Genomic DNA, 21,058 nt, shown 5'->3' on the forward strand with positions numbered 1-21,058 from the left:
ATTTTGCTTATTTACGTAGCCATTCAACCAGAAATGAGCCTCATCGCTGAACAAAATTTGTCGATAAAAAAGCGGATTTTCTGCCAACTTTTCTAGGGCCCATTCACTGAAAATTCGACGTTGTGGCAGATGAAATTATCTTCAAAAAGTAAATGTCATGTACCAATCTAACGTTTAAAATAAAGAACCGATGAGATTTTGCAAATTTTATGCGTTTTATTGTTTAAAAAAGTTCTCAAGCTCTTAAAAAATCACCCTTTATATGGGGCATTCCACGCAAAATCAGGCACCCAAATTTTTTTTTTTCATTTAACTATTTTTTTTTACGGTGAAGAACTCGAAAATATTCGACACGCTTTTTTTGATTTCAATATGGTACGTGGAATTTTCGAAATATGATTTTTTGAAGCTTCGCGTTTTCAAAAAAGAGCCTTTTTTCAACAGCTTATACTGTAAAATCTAATAAAGATACAAAAATTCGTCCAAGACATGAAATGTGCGTCTTTTCCTTAGCTTTCCAATAAGCGATTCCCTTTAAAAAAATTTAACGAAAAAAGTTAAAATTTCATAAACTATTAAAAAAAATCAAACTTGGGTTTAATTTTTTCCTCTTCTTTTAGTTGAAAAAAGAAAAACTTTCTGACCCTATGTGCGGGGTTGGGAATCGAACCCAGGTGGGCTGCGTGAAAGGCATCGAAAACATTCCATTCGTTGCATCAAGTTTCTTCTTCCCTTCTTGAAAAATTCGATTTTTTGCAAGCACTTTAATGTTTGACGTTAATTATTATTTCAGGGGAAAATTGTTATTCTGTAAAATATGAATATTAATGCTTTTTAATATATAGACATCAAAAGTTTGATAAAAGAACTAGTTTTCACTTTTGGTCTCGGAATCGCAATAATCATTTTTTTTTCCACGAGATTCCCTACTTTCGTAACAAAATATCTTACTGTGTTCATCATATGCGTTGTTTTACAAATACTCCATTACAAATATTTTCGAGGTCATCACCGAAAAAAATTGTGTGTGGCTGATTTCGTATATGTTATTTGTGATGGGTTAGTCTATGCCTTTCACGTACTTATTTTCTGAAATGTCTAAATGTTTAAAATGTCTAAATGTTTAAAATGTCTAAAATGTCTAAAATGTGTTTTAAATGTGTCTAAAATGTGTCTAAAATGTGTCTAAAATGTGTCTAAAATGTGCCTAAAATGTGTCTAAAATGTGTCTAAAATGTGTCTAAAATGTGTCTAAAATGTGTCTAAAATGTGTCTAAAATGTGTCTAAAATGTGTCTAAAATGTGTCTAAAATGTGTCTAAAATGTGTCTAAAATGTGTCTAAAATGTGTCTAAAATGTGTCTAAAATGTGTCTAAAATGTGTCTAAAATGTGTCTAAAATGTGTCTAAAATGTGTCTAAAATGTGTCTAAAATGTGTCTAAAATGTGTCTAAAATGTGTCTAAAATGTGTCTAGAATGTGTCTAAAATGTGTCTAAAATGTGTCAAAAATGTCAAAAATGTCAAAAGTGTCAAAAATGTCAAAAATGTCAAAAATGTCAAAAATGTCAAAAATGTCAAAAATGTCAAAAATGTCAAAAATGTCAAAAATGTCAAAAATGTCAAAAATGTCAAAAATGTCAAAAATGTCAAAAATGTCAAAAATGTCAAAAATGTCAAAAATGTCAAAAATGTCAAAAATGTCAAAAATGTCAAAAATGTCAAAAATGTCAAAAATGTCAAAAATGTCAAAAATGTCAAAAATGTCAAAAATGTCAAAAATGTCAAAAATGTCAAAAATGTCAAAAATGTCAAAAATGTCAAAAATGTCAAAAATGTCAAAAATGTCAAAAATGTCAAAAATGTCAAAAATGTCAAAAACGTCAAAAATGTCAAAAATGTCAAAAATGTCAAAAATGTCAAAAATGTCAAAAATGTCAAAAATGTCAAAAATGTCAAAAATGTCAAAAATGTCAAAAATGTCAAAAATGTCAAAAATGTCAAAAATGTCAAAAATGTCAAAAATGTCAAAAATGTCAAAAATGTCAAAAATGTCAAAAATGTCAAAAATGTCAAAAATGTCAAAAATGTCAAAAATGTCAAAAATGTCAAAAATGTCAAAAATGTCAAAAATGTCAAAAATGTCAAAAATGTCAAAAATGTCAAAAATTTCAAAAATGTCAAAAATGTCAAAAATGTCAAAAATGTCAAAAATGTCAAAAATGTCAAAAATGTCAAAAATGTCAAAAATGTCAAAAATGTCAAAAATGTCAAAAATGTCAAAAATGTCAAAAATGTCAAAAATGTCAAAAATGTCAAAAATGTCTAAAATGTCTAAAATGTCTAAAATGTCTAAAATGTCAAAAATGTCAAAAACGCAAAAAATGTCAAAAATGTCAAAAATGTCAAAAATGTCGACTTTTGAACCGAGGCCCGGAGGGCCGAGTGCCATATACCATTCGACTCAGTTCGTCGAGTACGCAAAATGTCTGAGTGTGTGTATGTGTGTGTATGTGTGTGTATGTGCGTATGTGTATGTAACGTTTTTTACGCTAACTTTTATCGGAGATGGCTGAACCGATTTTCACAAACTTAGATTCAAATGAAAGGTCTTGTGGTCGCATACGAAATTCCTGAATATTATTTGGATCTGACTTCCGTTTCCGGATTTATGGGGTAAAATGTGCAAACAATTGTGAAAATAAGTGCACTAACTTTTCTCAGAGATGGCTGATCCGATTTTCACAAAGTTAGGTTCAAATGAAAGGTCTTGAATTCCCATACAAAATTCCTGAATATTATTTGGATCCGACTTCCGGCTCGGGAGTTATGGGGTAAAATGTGCAAAACAAAAGAGAATATGTGTTTTAACTTTTCTCATAGATGGCGCGACCGCTTTTCACAAACTTAGGTTCAAATGAAAGATCCTGTGGTCCCATACGTAATTTCTGAATTTCATGCGGATCCGACTTCCGGATCCGAAAATATAGGGTAAAATGGGTTAAAAATTGTATACCATCACTGAAAATGGGGAAAAACCTTTAAAAAATTTCTAAATCGACCTCAAATCTTTTCTAATTGATAGTTTTTATCAGTAGACGGTCGAACAAACCGATTTCGATTATTCTTTCAAGAATCGCAGAGAATTATTTTGAAGAATACCACAGTATTATATATGATAGTATGATTGATATGAGAAAGGCATCATTACACCACTAGGTGGATTAAACCAGGTTTTTTTTTATAGAGGTTTTAACTTTCTGACCTTATGTGCGGTATTGGGAATCGAACCCAGGGGGGGCTGCGTGAAAGGCATTGACTTACCCATCACGCTATACCCGTCCCCTAAAGTAACGTCTTCATTTTTCAATTGATAGTAATCAACTAGAATTAAAGCACTTTCAGAAATACCAATAAAAACTGTGAGTTTCGCAGTTCGCACATCAGTCTCACTTAAGGAGCAATTTAGTGGATTGATATTTTTCGCAACGAAATTTATACCCTTTTCCGCAAGCCAATTGAGAGTGGTTTTGGCATAGTGAGCCGACGCTAAATCCGGCCAAAACAGTGAAGGTGTACTGTGTTTCTTATATAAAGGCAGCAATTTCTTCTGGAGACACTCAAATCGATAGATTTTTGCATTTATTGTTTCGGTAGTGTAAAAAATGGTTGACTTCAAACCACAGGAACATATTGCTTGCCATACCAGTACCTTTCGACCGAATTTCTCCACTTGAATCGACCTGTCCGCATCGCTCACATCCTCCCCAACGACGACAGTAAAGTATTGTGGATCTGCAAAGCAAAGTTTTGTGGCTAGTGCTATAATCCCATTAGCACTAAAAACCCTTCAAGGTCGTGACTCGAAAGTACGATAGCTAGCTTGTAAGATGTAATTACGCTATGCATTGAACCGCCAACCCGTGAAAGTGCCTAAAGTTTGGCTTGTTTCAAAAATAGAATGAATAATGCGTTAATTTGTCAAAATCTGTAATAGTCCAGATATGTAATGAAGTAATTAGAATTTATAGGATATCTAAAATTACTTTCGTGTGTCATATCGAAGAAATTGATGATCGTGTAGAATTAAACGAAATATAGCCTTCAGACACGGTTGGAAAATCATTCGAAATCCATTTCCACTTGTACTGAACTTATGGAGCCGAGACGAATTGTAATCGTCCGTTGCAGTGTCGTGAATCGTTACGCTATCTTAAGGGATTTTTGTGCGAAGAAGTTCGGTTTTCGCGCTGCCTCACCGGCACGGGGTGACAAGAAAAACAAACGATACTCTTGTTGTACGATTGAAATGTGGCGGGATCGGAGCGGTGTGTGGTTGCGTATTTTTAGAGACAGAAAATCCGTCCTCTCATCTATAATTTATTGCTGTTTTACATATTATTATTGTTTTTATTGCCCCTCGCGCCGAGATGGAGTAGTAGTGTCGCATAACCCATCGGTCGGCGGCTGGCAGACTAAGAGTAGAACTAACTGATCTGTCGAAAGCGATTCCCTCCGTCGGGACACTGGAAGGGTTCACATGGCTTGAACGGACGAGACATCTATGACTAAGTCAATTAGAGTGTGTTTATGGTTGGGGCTGAAATATGCGCAAATTGGAATGACTCTCGCAGAAAGTTTTGTATTTTTATGAACTGCTGAATAATGCGCCAATACTGAAGATGGGACTGATCGGAATAGTGCTAGAAGCTGCCAGGCAGATCAGGTCCCGGGTTCAGCGGCATGATCTTTAGCACGGTTCGATGTGTGTGTGTGTGCGTTTGCTGTCGGTTCGGCTTTAATTGCAAAATTAATGACTACGCTTTAATCTAGGCAGCTGTTTGTCAGCTTGTCGTTGTTAGGGCGACGGATCACACGCACACACAAAAAAAAGAAAATTGCGATAAAAAAACACAACGTTTGTCACGGGGCAACAAATTGAACACGGTCGAATCATTTTCGACATGTTTTCCGTTGGTGACTTTGATCGTTTTAGTTTGATTTTAAACGGCCAAAACAGGCGAGGGAGGTTCGATGTTTAGTAGTAGAAAGCCAGCTGTAGAAATTCGCTTCAGCTGAACTACGTTGCACCAGAAATGAATTCGAAACTGCGCTCCACAAGAGAAATACAAAATCTGCAATCTCAAAAAAAAAAGGTTTAAGCCACACATGTTGCAAAATATTATCGCACATGGCCGACGACGTAGAAACGACTCATTAGAGCTCACTCTCATCGTCTGTCACGCTTGATGGCATTTTTTCTCGAACCCCACCGTTCCACAAGGACTCCCGCCGCGTCCATTTCTTCCTTCATTCCATTTCACCCGAAGAAGCGAGACAATTTTTATGATTCTTATTTTCCAATTTATCTCCAGAACGGACTGAGAAAAAAAAAGAGCCAACCAAATCGCGCACAGTCGAGTCAAAAAAAAAAAGAAGAATAAATTGAGCCCTCAGCCGTCCAGTGGGGAATAATGTTTTCGGATGCGCTGGCGAAGCAGCTAATTTCGATTTGAATCCTGGAAGGCGAAAAGCGCTGGCTCGGTGCATCAGCAGTAAAGCAGCGAAAAATCTTTATGGACGTTTTATTTAATGGCTCGGATAAAGGATATAAATATCGCATTTGGAAACGCGCTTCGTTGAGCAGTTTCTTGTCTCCAACGCCGGTATCCTCCTCATCCTCATCCGGCGGCAGGGATGCAAAACATGTGCTTTTTTCTCGCTCCTCGTAGTCCCGTCATCAGTGAGAACATAAAAAAATAAAATCTCTACGCTTTCATTCATTAATGATGACGCTGCTGCTGCTGTCGCTGTTTGGGGGATGAGAAAACCGAAAGAAAAAATCTTTTCCCTCGACACGTCCAAATTACCTTCCAGCTGATGCACTTCACTGCCCGGTGCACCCGGTTTTTGGGACTGGGAAGGGGCGCGAGAAAAAAATCCCACTGGAAACGTGAAAACCGCAGCGAAATTTTTCTTCCATCCTCACGTGTGCGACCGAGAATGGCGTGAATCGTGTGGTGAGATTGCACTTTTTTTCCGCCGAGTTGCTGCTGCCCGTGGATTCCTTCTAATATGCACTCACTCGCATACGTAATTTATGCGCTTTGCGACCACGGCTCTGGTGAGTACGACCGACACCCCGGTATAAATCATAAATTTTGCTTATAAATCATTGACTAAAGCAGGCTTCACCATGACCACACCGTTCCGCTGCCGCCCCCACCCCTCACACACACACACACACACACACACACACATGTTGCCGATGCACGCGGGGAGAAAAATTAGAACCGGAGCAAATAGTTTTCCTTGATATCCGCTTGAATTGGGTTGAGTTTCTGCAATGGGCCGGAGAATTGGCATTTTTTCCGGGTAGAATTTTAATATCACATTTCTCTACCGCGAAAGATAATTTATGAGACTTCGGTGTGAATGTGGTTCATTGGATGTAATGGTTTGCTGAATTGTTACTGACCTGTGTGAAAATCTGCTCATTCTGACAACTTTCCCCAAAACCTCAGGTTTTTCTTGACTATGCTTAAATTCAAAAGCAAGGCTTTCACTGTTGTTTCTGGCGCCACGTTTTACGAGCAATTAGTCACTCAACCCTGCTGACTGGTACTCGTTCGATATATTTTTCCTCATTCCGCACGTAAACTCGACAACAAAACTCGATTCAAATGTGTCATTTAATCCAGAAAGCGCCATAAAACACAACCAAACACATGAGCCAAGGTGAAACGGTGGGAAATAAATCAAATTGCATGCAATTGAATAGAAAATTATTTGCTGCCCCCCTGTTCCCCGGCGTCTTCCGATTTAAAACACCGCAAACTACTCGATAGCTGATTTAAATCTCTCCCGACCCACTCCGGGTGGGTTCTGCACACATTCCCATTCGATAATTTATTCCTGCGATTATTATTAGGACCGAAACGGTCTGTTCGTACAAGCCAAGGAGCGCAAACGAGTGGTATTATTTGTTAATCACCTTCCTATATTTCCCCTCGAGGCGGTTCCCTGAAAGTCACCACACACCGAACACGAAGCAAACGCACCGGCGACGTACCCAGTTTGAGCCATGAAATTGAAGAAAACACAAAGCTACTCCACCCCCGCACACACACCTCAGTTTCACTGCGCCAATCCATTCGTCCTCAAAAGAAACATTTGCATATAAATTTCAACTTTTCTGATAAGAACTTTTTATTTTTATTACCATTCATTTCTTCCGCACTGCTGTGTGGTGCGGTGTGTGCTGGTGGTGGCGACGACAGCCGCAGCGATTGAACCTCGAAACTTCGAGCCTCGTTCATTTTCTTACCGCCCGTTCGAATGGTCTAAGCTCTACCACCCCAAACTGGTTTGATTTTTTTTTCGCCAACCACCATCGCCTCCTTCTTGCAAACATCCGCAGCAGCAGCAGCAGCAGCACCGTGGGCATGACATCAAAGCAAGCCGGTAAACCAAAGAGTGACTATATTTTATCAATAAAACAATTTTCACTCACGTATCATATGGTTGTTTATTAGCAAGCGTCACGGAGAATGCTGGGGTAAAATGGGCATGTGCGATAGGCGTCATTTGATTTGGGGAAGTCAATGGGACTGTGTGACAGCAGAATTTTTCGGTGGGCAAGGTTTTCCATAGATGAAATAGAGGGCAGATTGAATTATTATTCTAGTAAAAAATATTAACAAAAATTGCTTGAATCATGCATAAAGTATCGTTGGATTTTTTTTCTGAACGATACTTTATGCATGATTCAAGCAATTTTTGTTAATATTTTTTACTAGAATAATAATTCAAACTATTATCCATCATTTGAGCCGTGATTTTCTGTGAAAATTGTCATAAAAATGTAGTTGTAATATTTTTTATTGATAACATATCAGCAGATAACTGCTGTGAGTTATTTGTTCATAACATTCCGATTAGATGTATTAAACAAGAATGGTTTATCGTACCAAAGAACGCTCACTAGCAACTCTCCACACGATTCAATCAGTGCCATCAAAAATAGACGGATATCATCGCAGCAACAAAAAACCGGCATGGTTCATTTAACATAGAATAAATACAAGTGCGAGAGCGAATTTCTCACGATGACCTGTCTGAGAATCAAAGGTTAGCTAGCTGCTGTGGGGATTCTCTCTGAAGCAACAAACGGTCGCTTATTCTCGTCTCGCGGTCCGATTCTGTATGGGCAGTGGATAATTGCGATAGAATCATTTCACTATTACCGCTTATTCTAACTATGTGCATATAACCTTTGTATATGTTGTGTCTATGAAAATATATGTGAATGCTCCACACAAGGTTTTTTAAATATTGTAACCTAGTATGAGAATCATCAATCGTCGATTCGATTTTCTGCGATAATTGTCAACTTGCGATTCTCTCTTGGTAAATTCCACACAGAGCGCCGATCATTGCCAGACTGCTAAATTTGACTGTAAGGGCCGTGAAATTCTCAGATTATAAAGTGGAGCGAAGAAATGTAGAGAAATTCTCTCACGGTTCATGCATTGAGAGACTCAAGTTCTGGAAGTATCTTCTACCGGATTGAAAATGTTGTATACAATATAGACAAATATCGAGCAGCTTCTGTCAAATTTTCGGCAATCACCAACGCAGGTATTAAGATAAATTAATTGAGAAACTCAGAAGAACACCAGATTCCAAAATGCAGAGTCTTGAGTACCAACGCCAGAATTCGAATCTGGAGTCCACAATTCAGAAGCAAGGGTTCACAGAGTCTGGAATCAGAGTTTAGAGTACAGAATCCAGGTTCCATATCTTAAATGGCAGATTATAGATTTCAGAGTCACATAAAGTCCTGAATCTAGAGTTCATTGCATTAAGTCCTGAAATCAGATTACAGGCCCTCGGTTCACACCCCACAGTTCTCAGTCGAGAGTTTGAAATCTAAAGTCCAGATTTAGGAGTCCAGAGCCCAGAGTCCAGAGTTCAATGACAAGAATTCACAGTTCAAAATGCACATGCAGAAGTCTACAGTTCACAATTCACAGTCCACACTCCAAAACTTACAGTCTAGAATCCAGAGTTCAGAGTCTACAGGTCTAGAGTCCAGAGTCCAGAGTCCAGAGTCCAGAGTCCAGAGTCCAGAGTCCAGAGTTCAGAGTCCAGAGTCCAGAGTCCAGAGTCCAGAGTCCAGAGTCCAGAGTCCAGAGTCCAGAGTCCAGAGTCCAGAGTCCAGAGTCCAGAGTCCAGAGTCCAGAGTCCAGAGTCCAGAGTCCAGAGTTCAGAGTCCAGAGTCCAGAGTCCAGAGTCCAGAGTCCAGAGTCCAGAGTCCAGAGTCCAGAGTCCAGAGTCCAGAGTCCAGAGTCCAGAGTCCAGAGTCCAGAGTTCAGAGTCCAGAGTCCAGAGTCCAGAGTCCAGAGTCCAGAGTCCAGAGTCCAGAGTCCAGAGTCCAGAGTCTAGAGTCCAGAGTCCAGAGTCCAGAGTCCAGAGTCCAGAGTCCAGAGTCCAGAGTCCAGAGTCCAGAGTCCAGAGTCCAGAGTCCAGAGTCCAGAGTCCAGAGTCCAGAGTCCAGAGTCCAGAGTCCAGAGTCCAGAGTCCAGAGTCCAGAGTTCAAAGTCCAGAGTCCAGAGTTCAGAGTCCAGAGACCAGAGTCCAGAGTCCAGAGACCAGAGTCCAGAGTCCAGAGTTCAGAGTCCAGAGTCCAGAGTCCAGAGTCCAGAGTCCAGAGTCCAGAGTCCAGAGTCCAGAGTCCAGAGTCCAGAGTCCAGAGTCCAGAGTCCAGAGTCCAGAGTCCAGAGTCCAGAGTCCAGAGTCCAGAGTCCAGAGTCCAGAGTCCAGAGTCCAGAGTCCAGAGTCCAGAGTCCAGAGTCCAGAGTCCAGAGTCCAGAGTCAAGAGTCCAGAGTCCAGAGTCCAGAGTCCAGAGTCCAGAGTTCAGAGTTCAGAGTCCAGAATCCAGAGTCCAGAGTCCAGAGTCCAGAGTCCAGAGTCCAGAGTCCAGAGTCCAGAGTCCAGAGTCCAGAGTCCAGAGTCCAGAGTCCAGAGTCCAGAGTCCAGAGTCCAGAGTCCAGAGTCCAGAGTCCAGAGTCCAGAGTCCAGAGTCCAGAGTCCAGAGTCCAGAGTCCAGAGTCCAGAGTCCAGAGTCCAATATCCAGAATCCTAAGCTTAGAGTCGAGAGTTCAGGGTTCTAAGTCCAGAGTCCTGAGTCCCATAACCCAGAGTCCCCATTGCAGTTCAAGTATTTAAATTCTGATTTCAAACATCTGAATTTAAAATCCGTATCCAGAATTCAGCGTTCAGGAATCAGATTACGTCGTAACGATTCCAAAATTCTGAGTCGAGGATCCATAGTTTCGATTCCACAACGCAGATAGAGTTCAAAAACCAAAATTTAAACACAGATACAAATACAATTTAACTTTCATCAGTACCCAAGGCGAAAACAGATTAGAAGAGGACTAAGGAAGGAGAGAAACAGCAATTAAAATTTGCGTAAAAATACTCAGAGATCTGCCTAATCTGTCTATCTTATATTCTGTCGATTTTTTTTTTTCGCGAATTTTTATTTCGGCTATTCTTTTCGTCAGTCTTTTCTTATCTGTTTTCGTTTTGGGAATGGATAAACAGTACAAATAAGTTCATAATAAGTTATGCTTTAAAATGTAATAATTCGTTTTAATCATTTGTAGAAGATTAAACAGAAAGGAGTCGTCTTTCGCCGATCAATTTCAGGTTTTGAATTCACCTAGAATAATATTTAAACATAATCAAAAGAAAATAGAGATTTTTTCTTTAAATAAAAAGGCAGGTGGGTTATGTAAGAGGTATAACCGGACTGACATCAATACGAATTCTAACTGTAAATTTTTGGACCTGGGATCGGGATGTTTCAGTGTTAGTTACCAAAAATATTTTTTGATCACTTTTCGAGAAAAAAAAATAAACGCGTTTTTCTGAAAACCAATTTTTCGAAGTCCGTTAACACGATCCTTCAAAATCTACTAAAAAGGTTCTTTTCAAACTTGGAACATACTTTTTTGGTAAAAAAATGCATGCCCCCAACGTTTTGTAATTTTTTTTTCTATTTTCATAACCCCTAAATGTTCATATTATGGTAGTTTTTTACCTAAAAATTGACGGAAAAGTTTTTTACCTAAAAATTAACGGAAAAATTTACATAAAAATTGACGGAAAAGGATCGCGTTTTTTGCTTAAATATGCCACGAACTGTAAAAAAAAATCAAAATAATAACTTGAGAACGACGGAGGGGGGGATAAATAACACGTACGTTAAGTAAATTTAGGAATATTTTTGATTTCAGATAATTCTACACTCAGTTATCGTGTTCATCGCGCAATTCTCCAGAAATTTAGGAGAATGCTCTGTTACCTCCTATTTTTCAATATTATTATACGGAAAATGATCTAAACATTCTTCAAATGATGGTTTATGTAAAAAAAGTTAGAAATTTGTTTAACCTGTTTCTCCGTAAAATTGGCAAAAAAGTGTTTTTTGACTCATATTATTCCTTACTCCCTCCTTAAGGAATTACAACACTGTAGAAAAGAAAAGAGAAGGACTTTTTCGGAGAATTATTTTGAGATCCAAAAAATGGAGTAATCCGAATTTTGTATAAAGCACTTTTTAATATGTATATTTAAGTACAAAAAAATGATCAGTTTTAAAAATTGAAAAACAAAATGGCGGCTTGGCGGCATTTCCGCGAAAGTGCTGCATTTTGACGGCCGGAAACATAAGTCAAGTAAATCTTGACCAATCGATTCAACAATTTTACTGAATATTCTCGATAGTTATCTCCACAGAGGTACGTAGGGGGTTTTTAATTAATTGATTTTCTGTAAAATGTGAATGTAAATTTTGAAAATTGTGAATATTTTTTTTTATGAACAATTTTGTGATGAAAAAATGCGATTTTATTTTCAAAGGGCTGCCAAATCAAATAATTAAAAAACCCCTACGTACCTCTATGCACACTGTAATATGATATAAGAAAATGTTTTGTTTTTGGTTCTAGATCGAAAATTGCGGCAGCTGAATTCCCGGCCGTCAAAATGCAGCACTTTTTAATTGGCGGAAATGCCGCCAAGCCACCATCTTGTTTTTCAATTTTTAAAGCTGATCATTTTTTTGTACTTAAATATACATTTTAAAAAGTGCTTTGTATAAAATTCGGATTACTCCATTTTTTGGATCTTAAAATAATTCTCCAAAAAAAAATCCTCCCCTTAAGGTCTGAGGACAGAAGGTCGCGTGTTGAGTTTTAAATCGACCACGTGGCTCGCTCAATTCCCTTTGCGCATCGTATTTCTCTTCTACTCATAGCAGTTGCCAGCATACATGTTATCATTTTGATGAGAAATTTTATCACATAAATCTATCGTATGGATTGAACATTACATAGATTCCAATGAACAATGAAAAAATATTGCGAAACAAAAAAATGTGTTTATATACAATGAAACGTCTGTGTGTTTGGTAGCCTTGTCGAGCAAATTTTATTTCTCTCTGCTTTTTCAGAATGCTATCAGGAAACCAAAGTGAAAAAAATGGTGGATGCATTGAAACTGACTTTGTTTCACAGAAAAATACAAGACTTTATTTTTAGATTTATGACACAAGCCTTCAAAGCCGAGATATTCGATGAACAAGTAGAGGTATGTATTTCCGAGCATTCCAATTTTCAGCAGTTCTTCAGTTAGAAAAAATACAACAACACCGTTAAACTCAATGAATCATTCTGAAAATTTCACAGAATATTCTCAACTAAATTTCGAAGACATTGTCAGGTGAGTTTTTCTATATTCTGCACCGCTTCAAAGAAAATATAATTTGAAACGGGAAAATAGCAAAAAAATCTACCACTTCACGGTATTGTCCTCAGCCCTTAAGTAATACCATTGAAAATCAATTACAATATATCTCCTTTTAGAGTTTAAGTAGCAAATCAACAAGTTATAACGCATGTTTGATCCGAAACAAAAGCAGAATCGAACAATCCAAAACATGTGAAATAAGATCTTGCAGTTCACGGAAATGTATTAGATTTCTTATTTCCCACACTGATGTTTGAATATTTTTGCATCACCCGTCGGATAGTTCAAACCTGACACCGTCCGACTATCAAATCATTTACCGGAATTATTTTGGTTCGCTAAGATCAAATTGCAAAATAGACAGAAAGATGTTTAAAAATGAGTTAAATTGATTTGGATAGAAATAATGCTTCCATATTTAAAAAAAATCTTTACTGATTCGCCACTTATGTCACGAGATAGTAACAGTATTTCGGTGTGCTATTTGCAAACTACAACAAACTACAACTGTTAATTGTCAATTGAACTTCTTTGATGTTTAAATATGTTGACGTCTATTTAAATAAAAAACTGGATGAAGGTTTCACTTTTTTGGCGTGGACTGCGATCTCCGCTGAAATTCATTCTTTTAGTAATAATTTTCCAGTCAATGTTTTCTATTTTACTCTTCAATACCTACATCGCAGCATACCTTGCAAGTTCTAATTCGATCAGGCGAATGAATTAAATCAAATGACAGTGGATCTAAAGTTTTCCTTAAACGTTAAAACCCTAGCAGGCCCGGCGAGGACGCATTCAAGCAGAGCCGTCCATTAGCGAACGCGATTCAGGTTTGTTTGGAAAAATTCCAACCTCAAAGTAGCAGTAGGCCAGAACCGGAAAAACAATAACAACAAACAGTAGCAAACCGAAGAATGAGCGCAAACAAATCGGGAAACAATTCTTTCCAGTGTAGTTCGGGAGTCGTCTGTCAGTCGTCGTCGTCGTCGCCGTCGTCTTCGTTTTCGTCGTCGGTGGGTGAGTGGGCGATTGTTTGATTATGGTTAGCCAGTGTTCTTCGGTAAGCTGGGTAAGCGATACCGAAAGGGAAACCGTCTTCTTCAGCTCGAAGGAAGGTGGGCAGAACAACCGACAACCAACAACCACTATAAATATAGCGAAAGTATGTTTTGTTTTGACACTTTCGAAATTTAGACTATTTCTGCAGTGCGGCCGCACTCTCAGAGCCAAATTAAAGCGCAAGGAGTTACCTCATCGTCGTGTCGGCGACGGCGACGTCGGCGTCTCGGTCGGGTGAAATATATGCGATTCGATACCATCTTAAACGCATTCCGCAGCAGCAGCAGCAGCAACTCTAGAGTTCCCAGCTGGGCGGTCGGTTTTCCTCCTCCTACCACCCGGGACCGTAGTCGTATCGTCTTCTCCAAATCTGCCGGCAGCGTATGTGCGGGACGGGTCGGATACAAGCTCGAACTCAGCCCTCGGCGCGTTCCCGTTGCTGCAGTTGCTGGCTGTGCTGTGCCAGGCCGAAAAGGAAGCGCGGGTGGTTGGGGGTTAAGGAATTTATGATCTCGATCTTCACTGTGCCTTGGTCTGGGCCGGCAGGTGGGGTGAGTATGTGAGTATGCAAATGGGTTTTCAATGTTTTATTGTTCCATTTGCAAATAAACGCGTGTATTTCGTTTGGGGTTTTTTGGAATGGAGCAAGGGACGGAATTTTGTGTCGTTATCACTTCATCTTCAGGAAAGCTGGCTGACTGGCTGGCTGGTTGCGTTTTGAACCGAGCTCGAAGCACAGTTTGGACTAGTTTTGGCTGATTGTTTGGATGGAATTGTTTGTGTATTGTTCGTAACCAGAGTAAGAGTGGCAGAGTTTTGATTTCAATCAGCGAATGTTTACTTTTTCGGGGAGGGGGGAGTGTTCGGGACATCATTTCGAATGCGATCTGTGGAACGTCGTTTTCGTAAGTGAAAAGTGCTTCCAGTGATTTGATGTTCCGGAAAAGTGATTCCATGTGCTGCTACAGGAAGACAATGGAAAGCTAGATTTCGGTTGGAAACATCATTCAAGTTTCGTTACGCAATAGTTTCTATCACTTCGAGCCTTGACCAAGAAGGATTCATTTTTTTCACCTGATTGTATCCCCGATGGGCGTGCAAACGCCGAAGGGAACTTCCTTCGAACCAGGCTGCTACAAATGAGCTTCAAAATCGAACAAAACCACTAAACTTATTGCCCTGCCCCGGGAAGGAACTGAGTTGGGAACCGAGCAGCACCGAACCAGAAATTTACATGCTAATGTTTTCGCCACAGTTCGCTTCCAGTGAAGCAACTCTGACCGACCTTTGGGAAAATTCACGCCAAGTTCCTTTAAATTCACGGTGGGCAGAAAGACCGGGCGTAGGAAGAGAAAAACACCACGGCACTGCACCAAAAAAATAAATAACCAATATATCGCAGCGTCTCTCCCCGCCGCCGGTCCGAGGAAGTGCTCGGGAAGTGGGAAGGCCGAGTAGACCAGTCAGCTCGACTGGTGCTCGACAACTTCCGTGTGCAGTCGAAATGTGTAGACACAAGTTCTCAGTTCCCCTCAGTACTGCCGGGGCCAGGTTCGAATGTGTGAACTCAGGGAGAAAATTAATGAAATAAAACAAAGTACATGCTGGCACTGCAGCAGCAGCAGCAGGCAGTAGAACAGTTGTATTTTTCTTTGGCGCTGACTTTACTAATTTTTCGGGAGTTTGAGCTCATTCCTCTGGCCTCTCGGGAGGGGAATTATGGGTTGCAGTATGTCTGTACGTAAACGAGGGGGGGTAGCAAAACAAGTAACAGACGGCCAGTGTCTGGTGGCTTCTATTATTTATGTCGGTTTACAATGGCTGAAAGAGAAGCAAGCAGCTTTTTGAGACGATAGATTTCCCTCTAAAGGAGACGCATGGTTTTGCAACCGGTCTTCCGCCGCGGACTTCCCACAATCCAACAAGTTTCATCGTAATCACATTGAAAGCTATTTGCACCCTCCCGAAAATCAATACCACAATAACCATAAATACCCATCAAAATCATCCGAAGCGGCTGAATTTTACACGACCTCAACACTAAACTGCTCGGCTTCAAATTCCTCGGCTACTTGCCTTTCTAGCCCATCATCTCCACATCCATAAAAAAAACGTACCTCACTAGCTTTAGGAAGTCGGCTGCTGCTGGCAGCAAGACAGCGCATAACTTTTTATAGATCAATTTCGGATTTTCGCACCCCGACCCGACCCGAAAATGTTTTCGCCACGGAAACAACACACGCCTCAGCTCCGTCGATCCGAGATGTTGTTATTGTTTCCCCAAAATCAATACTAATCGCTTCTAAGCTCCCTTCCAAGGAGTGTTGATATTACTTTTCTCACGTCAATAAATCCAAAGACGAACGGAGAGAAGACAAGACAGGAGAAGAAACAAAAAAAAAACAAACAACTTATAGAGTTATTAATTTTTTATGGTAGGACCAACCCCCGTTCCCCGTTCGGCAAACTGTTCGATCACGTTACCGTTGTAAACAAGATAATCACCTATCAGTGAGTAAAATTTGATGTTCCTACCTCCAACCAGGGATGGTTCTCTGCCAAGGGGAGCAGACCTCTTTCTTTTCCGGCAGTTCGAACCAACTTCGGCAGCGGGGTGGGGGAGAAGAAAATTCTTCGGCAGGATATTTGATACTGTTTATTTATTTTTCTTCCGTTCCGCCAAGGATCCGTTCCAAGAAGTCTATAAGCTGGTGTGAAAAATCCACCGTCAACAAATCAAGTGGAAAGTTTTCCACTTTCCCAGCACCACCCCTTTTTGCTTTTCCCAATAGGAACATCGGAAGAAATTTCTGTCGCACTGTGTTGGTGATGGTGGTGGCTATCGGCTACAAAAGTGGCATAAACCAATAACAATAAAATCCTTTTTTTTTGCTTTCGTCTTCGTTCGAAGGGGGCTTCTTGCAGAAAGAAAATAAACAGTGGCGGAAATTTTATGTAAACATCCTCTCCTTTCTTTCGGTTCCATTCACTTGCAGTCGGCTATGGCGGAAACTTTTGACCTGCCTGCCCGCACTTGATCGGTTTTCCTCGGCATACTTTGATTTTCCGAGAGTAGGGCTGCCTTCGATTCATCTTCTGCTTTTATGTCGGTTCAGGGTGCAAAAAAAATCACTGTCCAATAGAGACAACTTTTTTTTTTTGCTCGCTCGCCCCCGTGAAAAAGATTTCCGTTTTCCTGGGTCGAACAATTTATCGCCTTTTCCCCGTCCATCCCGAAACGAGACGGGACTTCCTGTGGCCATTTAGGGAAGGTGATTGGAAAATTGAGCTGAAAAGTGATCCTGGACCTGTTTTGAATATTTATTCTGACGCCCGACTCGTTCGCCTTCTTCCAAGACGTTGGATGCAAATGAGCTCTCCTTCGGACAGCTTCTGGTACAAACGAGAAGGTCAGAGGAGTTTCAATTTCCCCAATGCGACGGCATGCTTTGATCCTTCCTTCGGTTGGCCGAAGACGGGCGGCGGGTGGCAATAAATCAAAGCGTTTCGGAAAGACCTGCCCTAAGTAAACAAACACACGGCCGATAACGGGTCGGGGTCGGGGTAGTGCCGAAGGGGAAGAAAAGCTGTTGAAAAGGGCAGTCGAAGGAATGCCGAAGAGGTCACTAAGTGGATTTGGGAGTGTATCTAGCTAATTCTTCAAGTGTTCAATGAGGCGGGTCCGGCTCGATGGAAGGAGGATGAACTGAACTATGACTTTCAGGAATGGGAACGAGAATAGGTGCCAAAAGTAGGCTCGCTTCGTTTGAAAAAGTCGAATCAACAAGCGATTTTTTTTCGTGTTTACCCTCCTCCTCCTCCTCCTCCCCAGTCACTCGGGAAGAACCCTTGTCTATGATGATTTGACGATTTTTTTTGGTTCGTTATTTTATGTTACACTTCACGACCCCCCGACAGAAAATTCTCTTCGATTTGTAACGATGAACAGATTACTCAATATTTGGACACAACAAACAAAGCGATAAAAGCGACAAGAATCGGAAAGTAAGTTGTTTCGTTATCCATCCCCTTGTGAGGAATGATGACGACAGGAAAAAAATAGGCAAACGTCAATCCTGCGAAGGAGAATACAACCAAAAAGAAAAGAAAAAAAAACCGCTTTTCCAAGCTTCCAGTATCAATGGGGGGGTGGAAAAAGAAAGCGAAATTCAATGAATTGTGTTCGAATGGCGTAATAAAAAAGCGATCGTATTGTTGTTTGAAACATTCCCCCCCCCCCCCCCCTCCCACCCTTACACTTTCGTTCCTTTGAATGATGTGATCCTTACCGAACACAGGGAGAGTTACATTTTTTTTGGCCTCCAGAGCAAGGTGAAAAAAAACTCTTTCTCTTCTGCTTCATGGATAACAAAGAAAAGAAAAGTTTACCATTATTTTTCAGTAAATATAAATCAAAAGCTTGTTTTTCATCGTTTTTTTCTGTTCTCTGTTCTCTGTCTCTTTCGCCGAACGGCATTGATCTTAGCCACAGTGATTCGAAGAAAACTCCACAGAAATACTCGCTCAAGGGCTCTATGACGTGAAAACGGGATTTAATTAAAAAATGTGGTGAAATTAATCAAAAGGATTTTCTTGCCAAGGGAAAACGAACAACCGTTGCCTGTCGTGCGGTGGTCATAGAACTCAAAAGAAAAATTACCGAGGCTATTCGATAAAATCGGGGATTCGTATTTGTTCCTCGACGAAGAAAGAAGAGAAGAAAAAAAAACTGTGTGCCTTAGACCGAAGGAAAAGAAAAGCATGATCCTGTCTTTTGAGTAAGATACGCGGAAAAACACGACAGGTAGCAGAGCTTTGTTTCGCTACCTGTGAAAACCAATTTTTTCTTCTATTTTTTAAGTTCAAGTTAGGATTAACGGATCTCCTCACTTACCTCTCTATCTTTCGCCGACAACTCCTCCGTCAACGATTTGGTCGTCGTACTGTCACTCTCGGGCTCCTTGGATTCGTCCTCCTTAGCCTTGGTGCAACTGCTGTCACTTTCATTGTTACTGCTATTGTTGTTGTTGTTGTTCTTACTGCTAGGCTGTTCGAAACTATTTACACCAACATCACTATCCTTATCAGGGATGGGACTGACCCTGGTACTGCTACTGTTGTTGCAGCTACTGTCGGTACTGCTTTTGTTCAACTGGCTGCTATTGTTTATGGTGTTGTTGTTGTTGTTATTGTTATTACTGCTGATACTGTTATTGTTGATACTGTACGATTTGACCTCCTTCAGTAGATCGAGTCGTGATTCGGCTCCATCCAGCAGCGGTTTGTCCGGGCTGCTGCCGGGTTCCATCAGCTTCCCGCTTACGCTGCCAGCATCGGACAGTGGCGTCGTCGAGGGGGAGGGCGGCGTGATGCCATTGTGCTCGATGATGGTCGATGAAGCCAGCGGGGAGGTGATGCTGGTCGCCGTGGCTGTGGTGGTGGCGGCTGCACTCAGCGTCCCATCCATGCCGGCGGCTGAAGTCGACAGTTTTTCCTTCTTCTCGGCTTGCTGTAAGTAGACGAAATGGGGGAGAGAGAGAGAAAGAGAATTTTTAGTGCACGTTTGAACGATTAGCGGATGGATGATTTTTTTTTGGTTTCGTTCCGTGTAGTGAATAATTAACTCGTAAAACCGAAGGAGGTGGCCTTCAATTTGACGTGTTAGATTGAATTTTTACGGCCTCTTCTGACTGCAACTTCAACCGCGAGAAGCGTTAGGATAAACATAACCTACAAAATGAGAACGAAACGAAACAAACAATCTGGCGTAACAAAACAAAAAAAGAAAAAACGGGCCAAGACTAATTACTACCGTGATTCACTAATGGCAATATAATGTCTTTTCCAGATGTGTACTAATACTGCAGCGAAGAGTAATAACCAATAAAAGCATTTTGATGATGACGATTAAGGCGTCGAACGACGTCAGTGTCGAATTGCAAAATCCAAAATCGTGCCCGATGCTTTCTAAGGTGAAAGAAAAAACTAGTGAAACACGATAGGTTAGAGAGTTACGAAACAGCTGCTAATTAAATAAAATATATTGGCAAGCTAGTATGTTTTAATTTGATAAAATCTCGTTTTCCACTTCCTGCGTATCAATTATTGGGAGTTTTACATTTACTTTCTTCGTCTAAGAAACGAACCTGGGCCACGATTGTAAGATGGTTATTTGGCCAAAAAACGTTTAGCCGAAAGCTATTTTTTCGAATGGGCCATTTTACCGAAAGCCAATACAACTAAGGCTGTTCATAGAAGGTCGAAGTTGTTTATTTACTGACTCTTCGTTGACGATTTAGAACGAGATCAAAAATGTCTGTGCCAATAGTTTGCTATCGAGAATAGAAAATTTGGCAATACCACATCGTCTGACTTCATAAGACTTCGCTAGATAATCCAATCTCCGCTCCGAGAAGCACTCCGAAATCAGTACTGTTTCTCAACCAGGCACGCATCATATTCCAAAAGATTCGCTTCATCGTTTTCGGACAATAACGATCCCTAAGCATTATTTCGATAAATGACTGTACTTTTGAAGGTTCGAAATTTTTCAACTCCGTCGTAGCCGACTAATTATACTATTGCGGAGAGAATAATAAATTGAGATATTTTCAATTCATCTATCATCAACCTTTACAGTCTTTCGGAAGAAGCTGTAATTTTACTATTTAGGAATTAATCCTATTTTGTCATTTAGGGATTAATCTTGTTTGTGCTAGGGCACATAATCAATTTCATTATCTTTACGTTTCGAAACAGTGGCATAACAGTTCAACATAAACTGTTATGCACTGGCGAGTATAAGACGAAACGTCAAGACAATGACTTATTTTGTGCTTAGGGCACATAACCGTTTTGGCTATCTCTGTAGAAAGGTAATATAATTTAATATTTAATAAGGAAAAATTTACTTTCCATCGGAAAATGTCTGTGTCTGAATCAAGTTCGAAGATCAATTGGCTGATACTTCCGGTTACGGATATATGATGGTATAAGTGACCTAACTGACAAAACGCAATTTTGTCGGAGATGGCTAAATCGGTTTCTACAGCCGACAAATCGCGATTTTTTTCTACCCTTGATTTTTTTTCTACAAAAAGTTACCTTAATGGCTGAGGCCAGTTGGTCGTTTATAACCTCGTGCCTCGCTCTGCGTATTACCTTTCTCTCCTTGCTCTCTC

At 40.2% G+C, this 21,058-nt stretch overlaps 1 protein-coding gene across 3 annotated transcripts in view; it reads right to left on the reverse strand.

Moving 5' to 3' along the window:
* Window positions 1-21,058, reverse strand: part of LOC131428125 (homeobox protein cut) — a 363,609-nt gene that overhangs the window by 151,900 nt on the left and 190,651 nt on the right. For all 3 annotated transcript variants that reach the window (XM_058591805.1, XM_058591804.1, XM_058591803.1), the window contains exon 2: window positions 18,772-19,386. In XM_058591805.1, coding sequence (XP_058447788.1) covers window positions 18,772-19,386 — 615 coding nt within the window. The remainder of the gene's footprint in view (window positions 1-18,771; window positions 19,387-21,058) is intronic.

This window comes from Malaya genurostris, chromosome 2 (assembly GCF_030247185.1).
Source record: "Malaya genurostris strain Urasoe2022 chromosome 2, Malgen_1.1, whole genome shotgun sequence".
Taxonomy (NCBI): domain Eukaryota; kingdom Metazoa; phylum Arthropoda; class Insecta; order Diptera; family Culicidae; genus Malaya; species Malaya genurostris.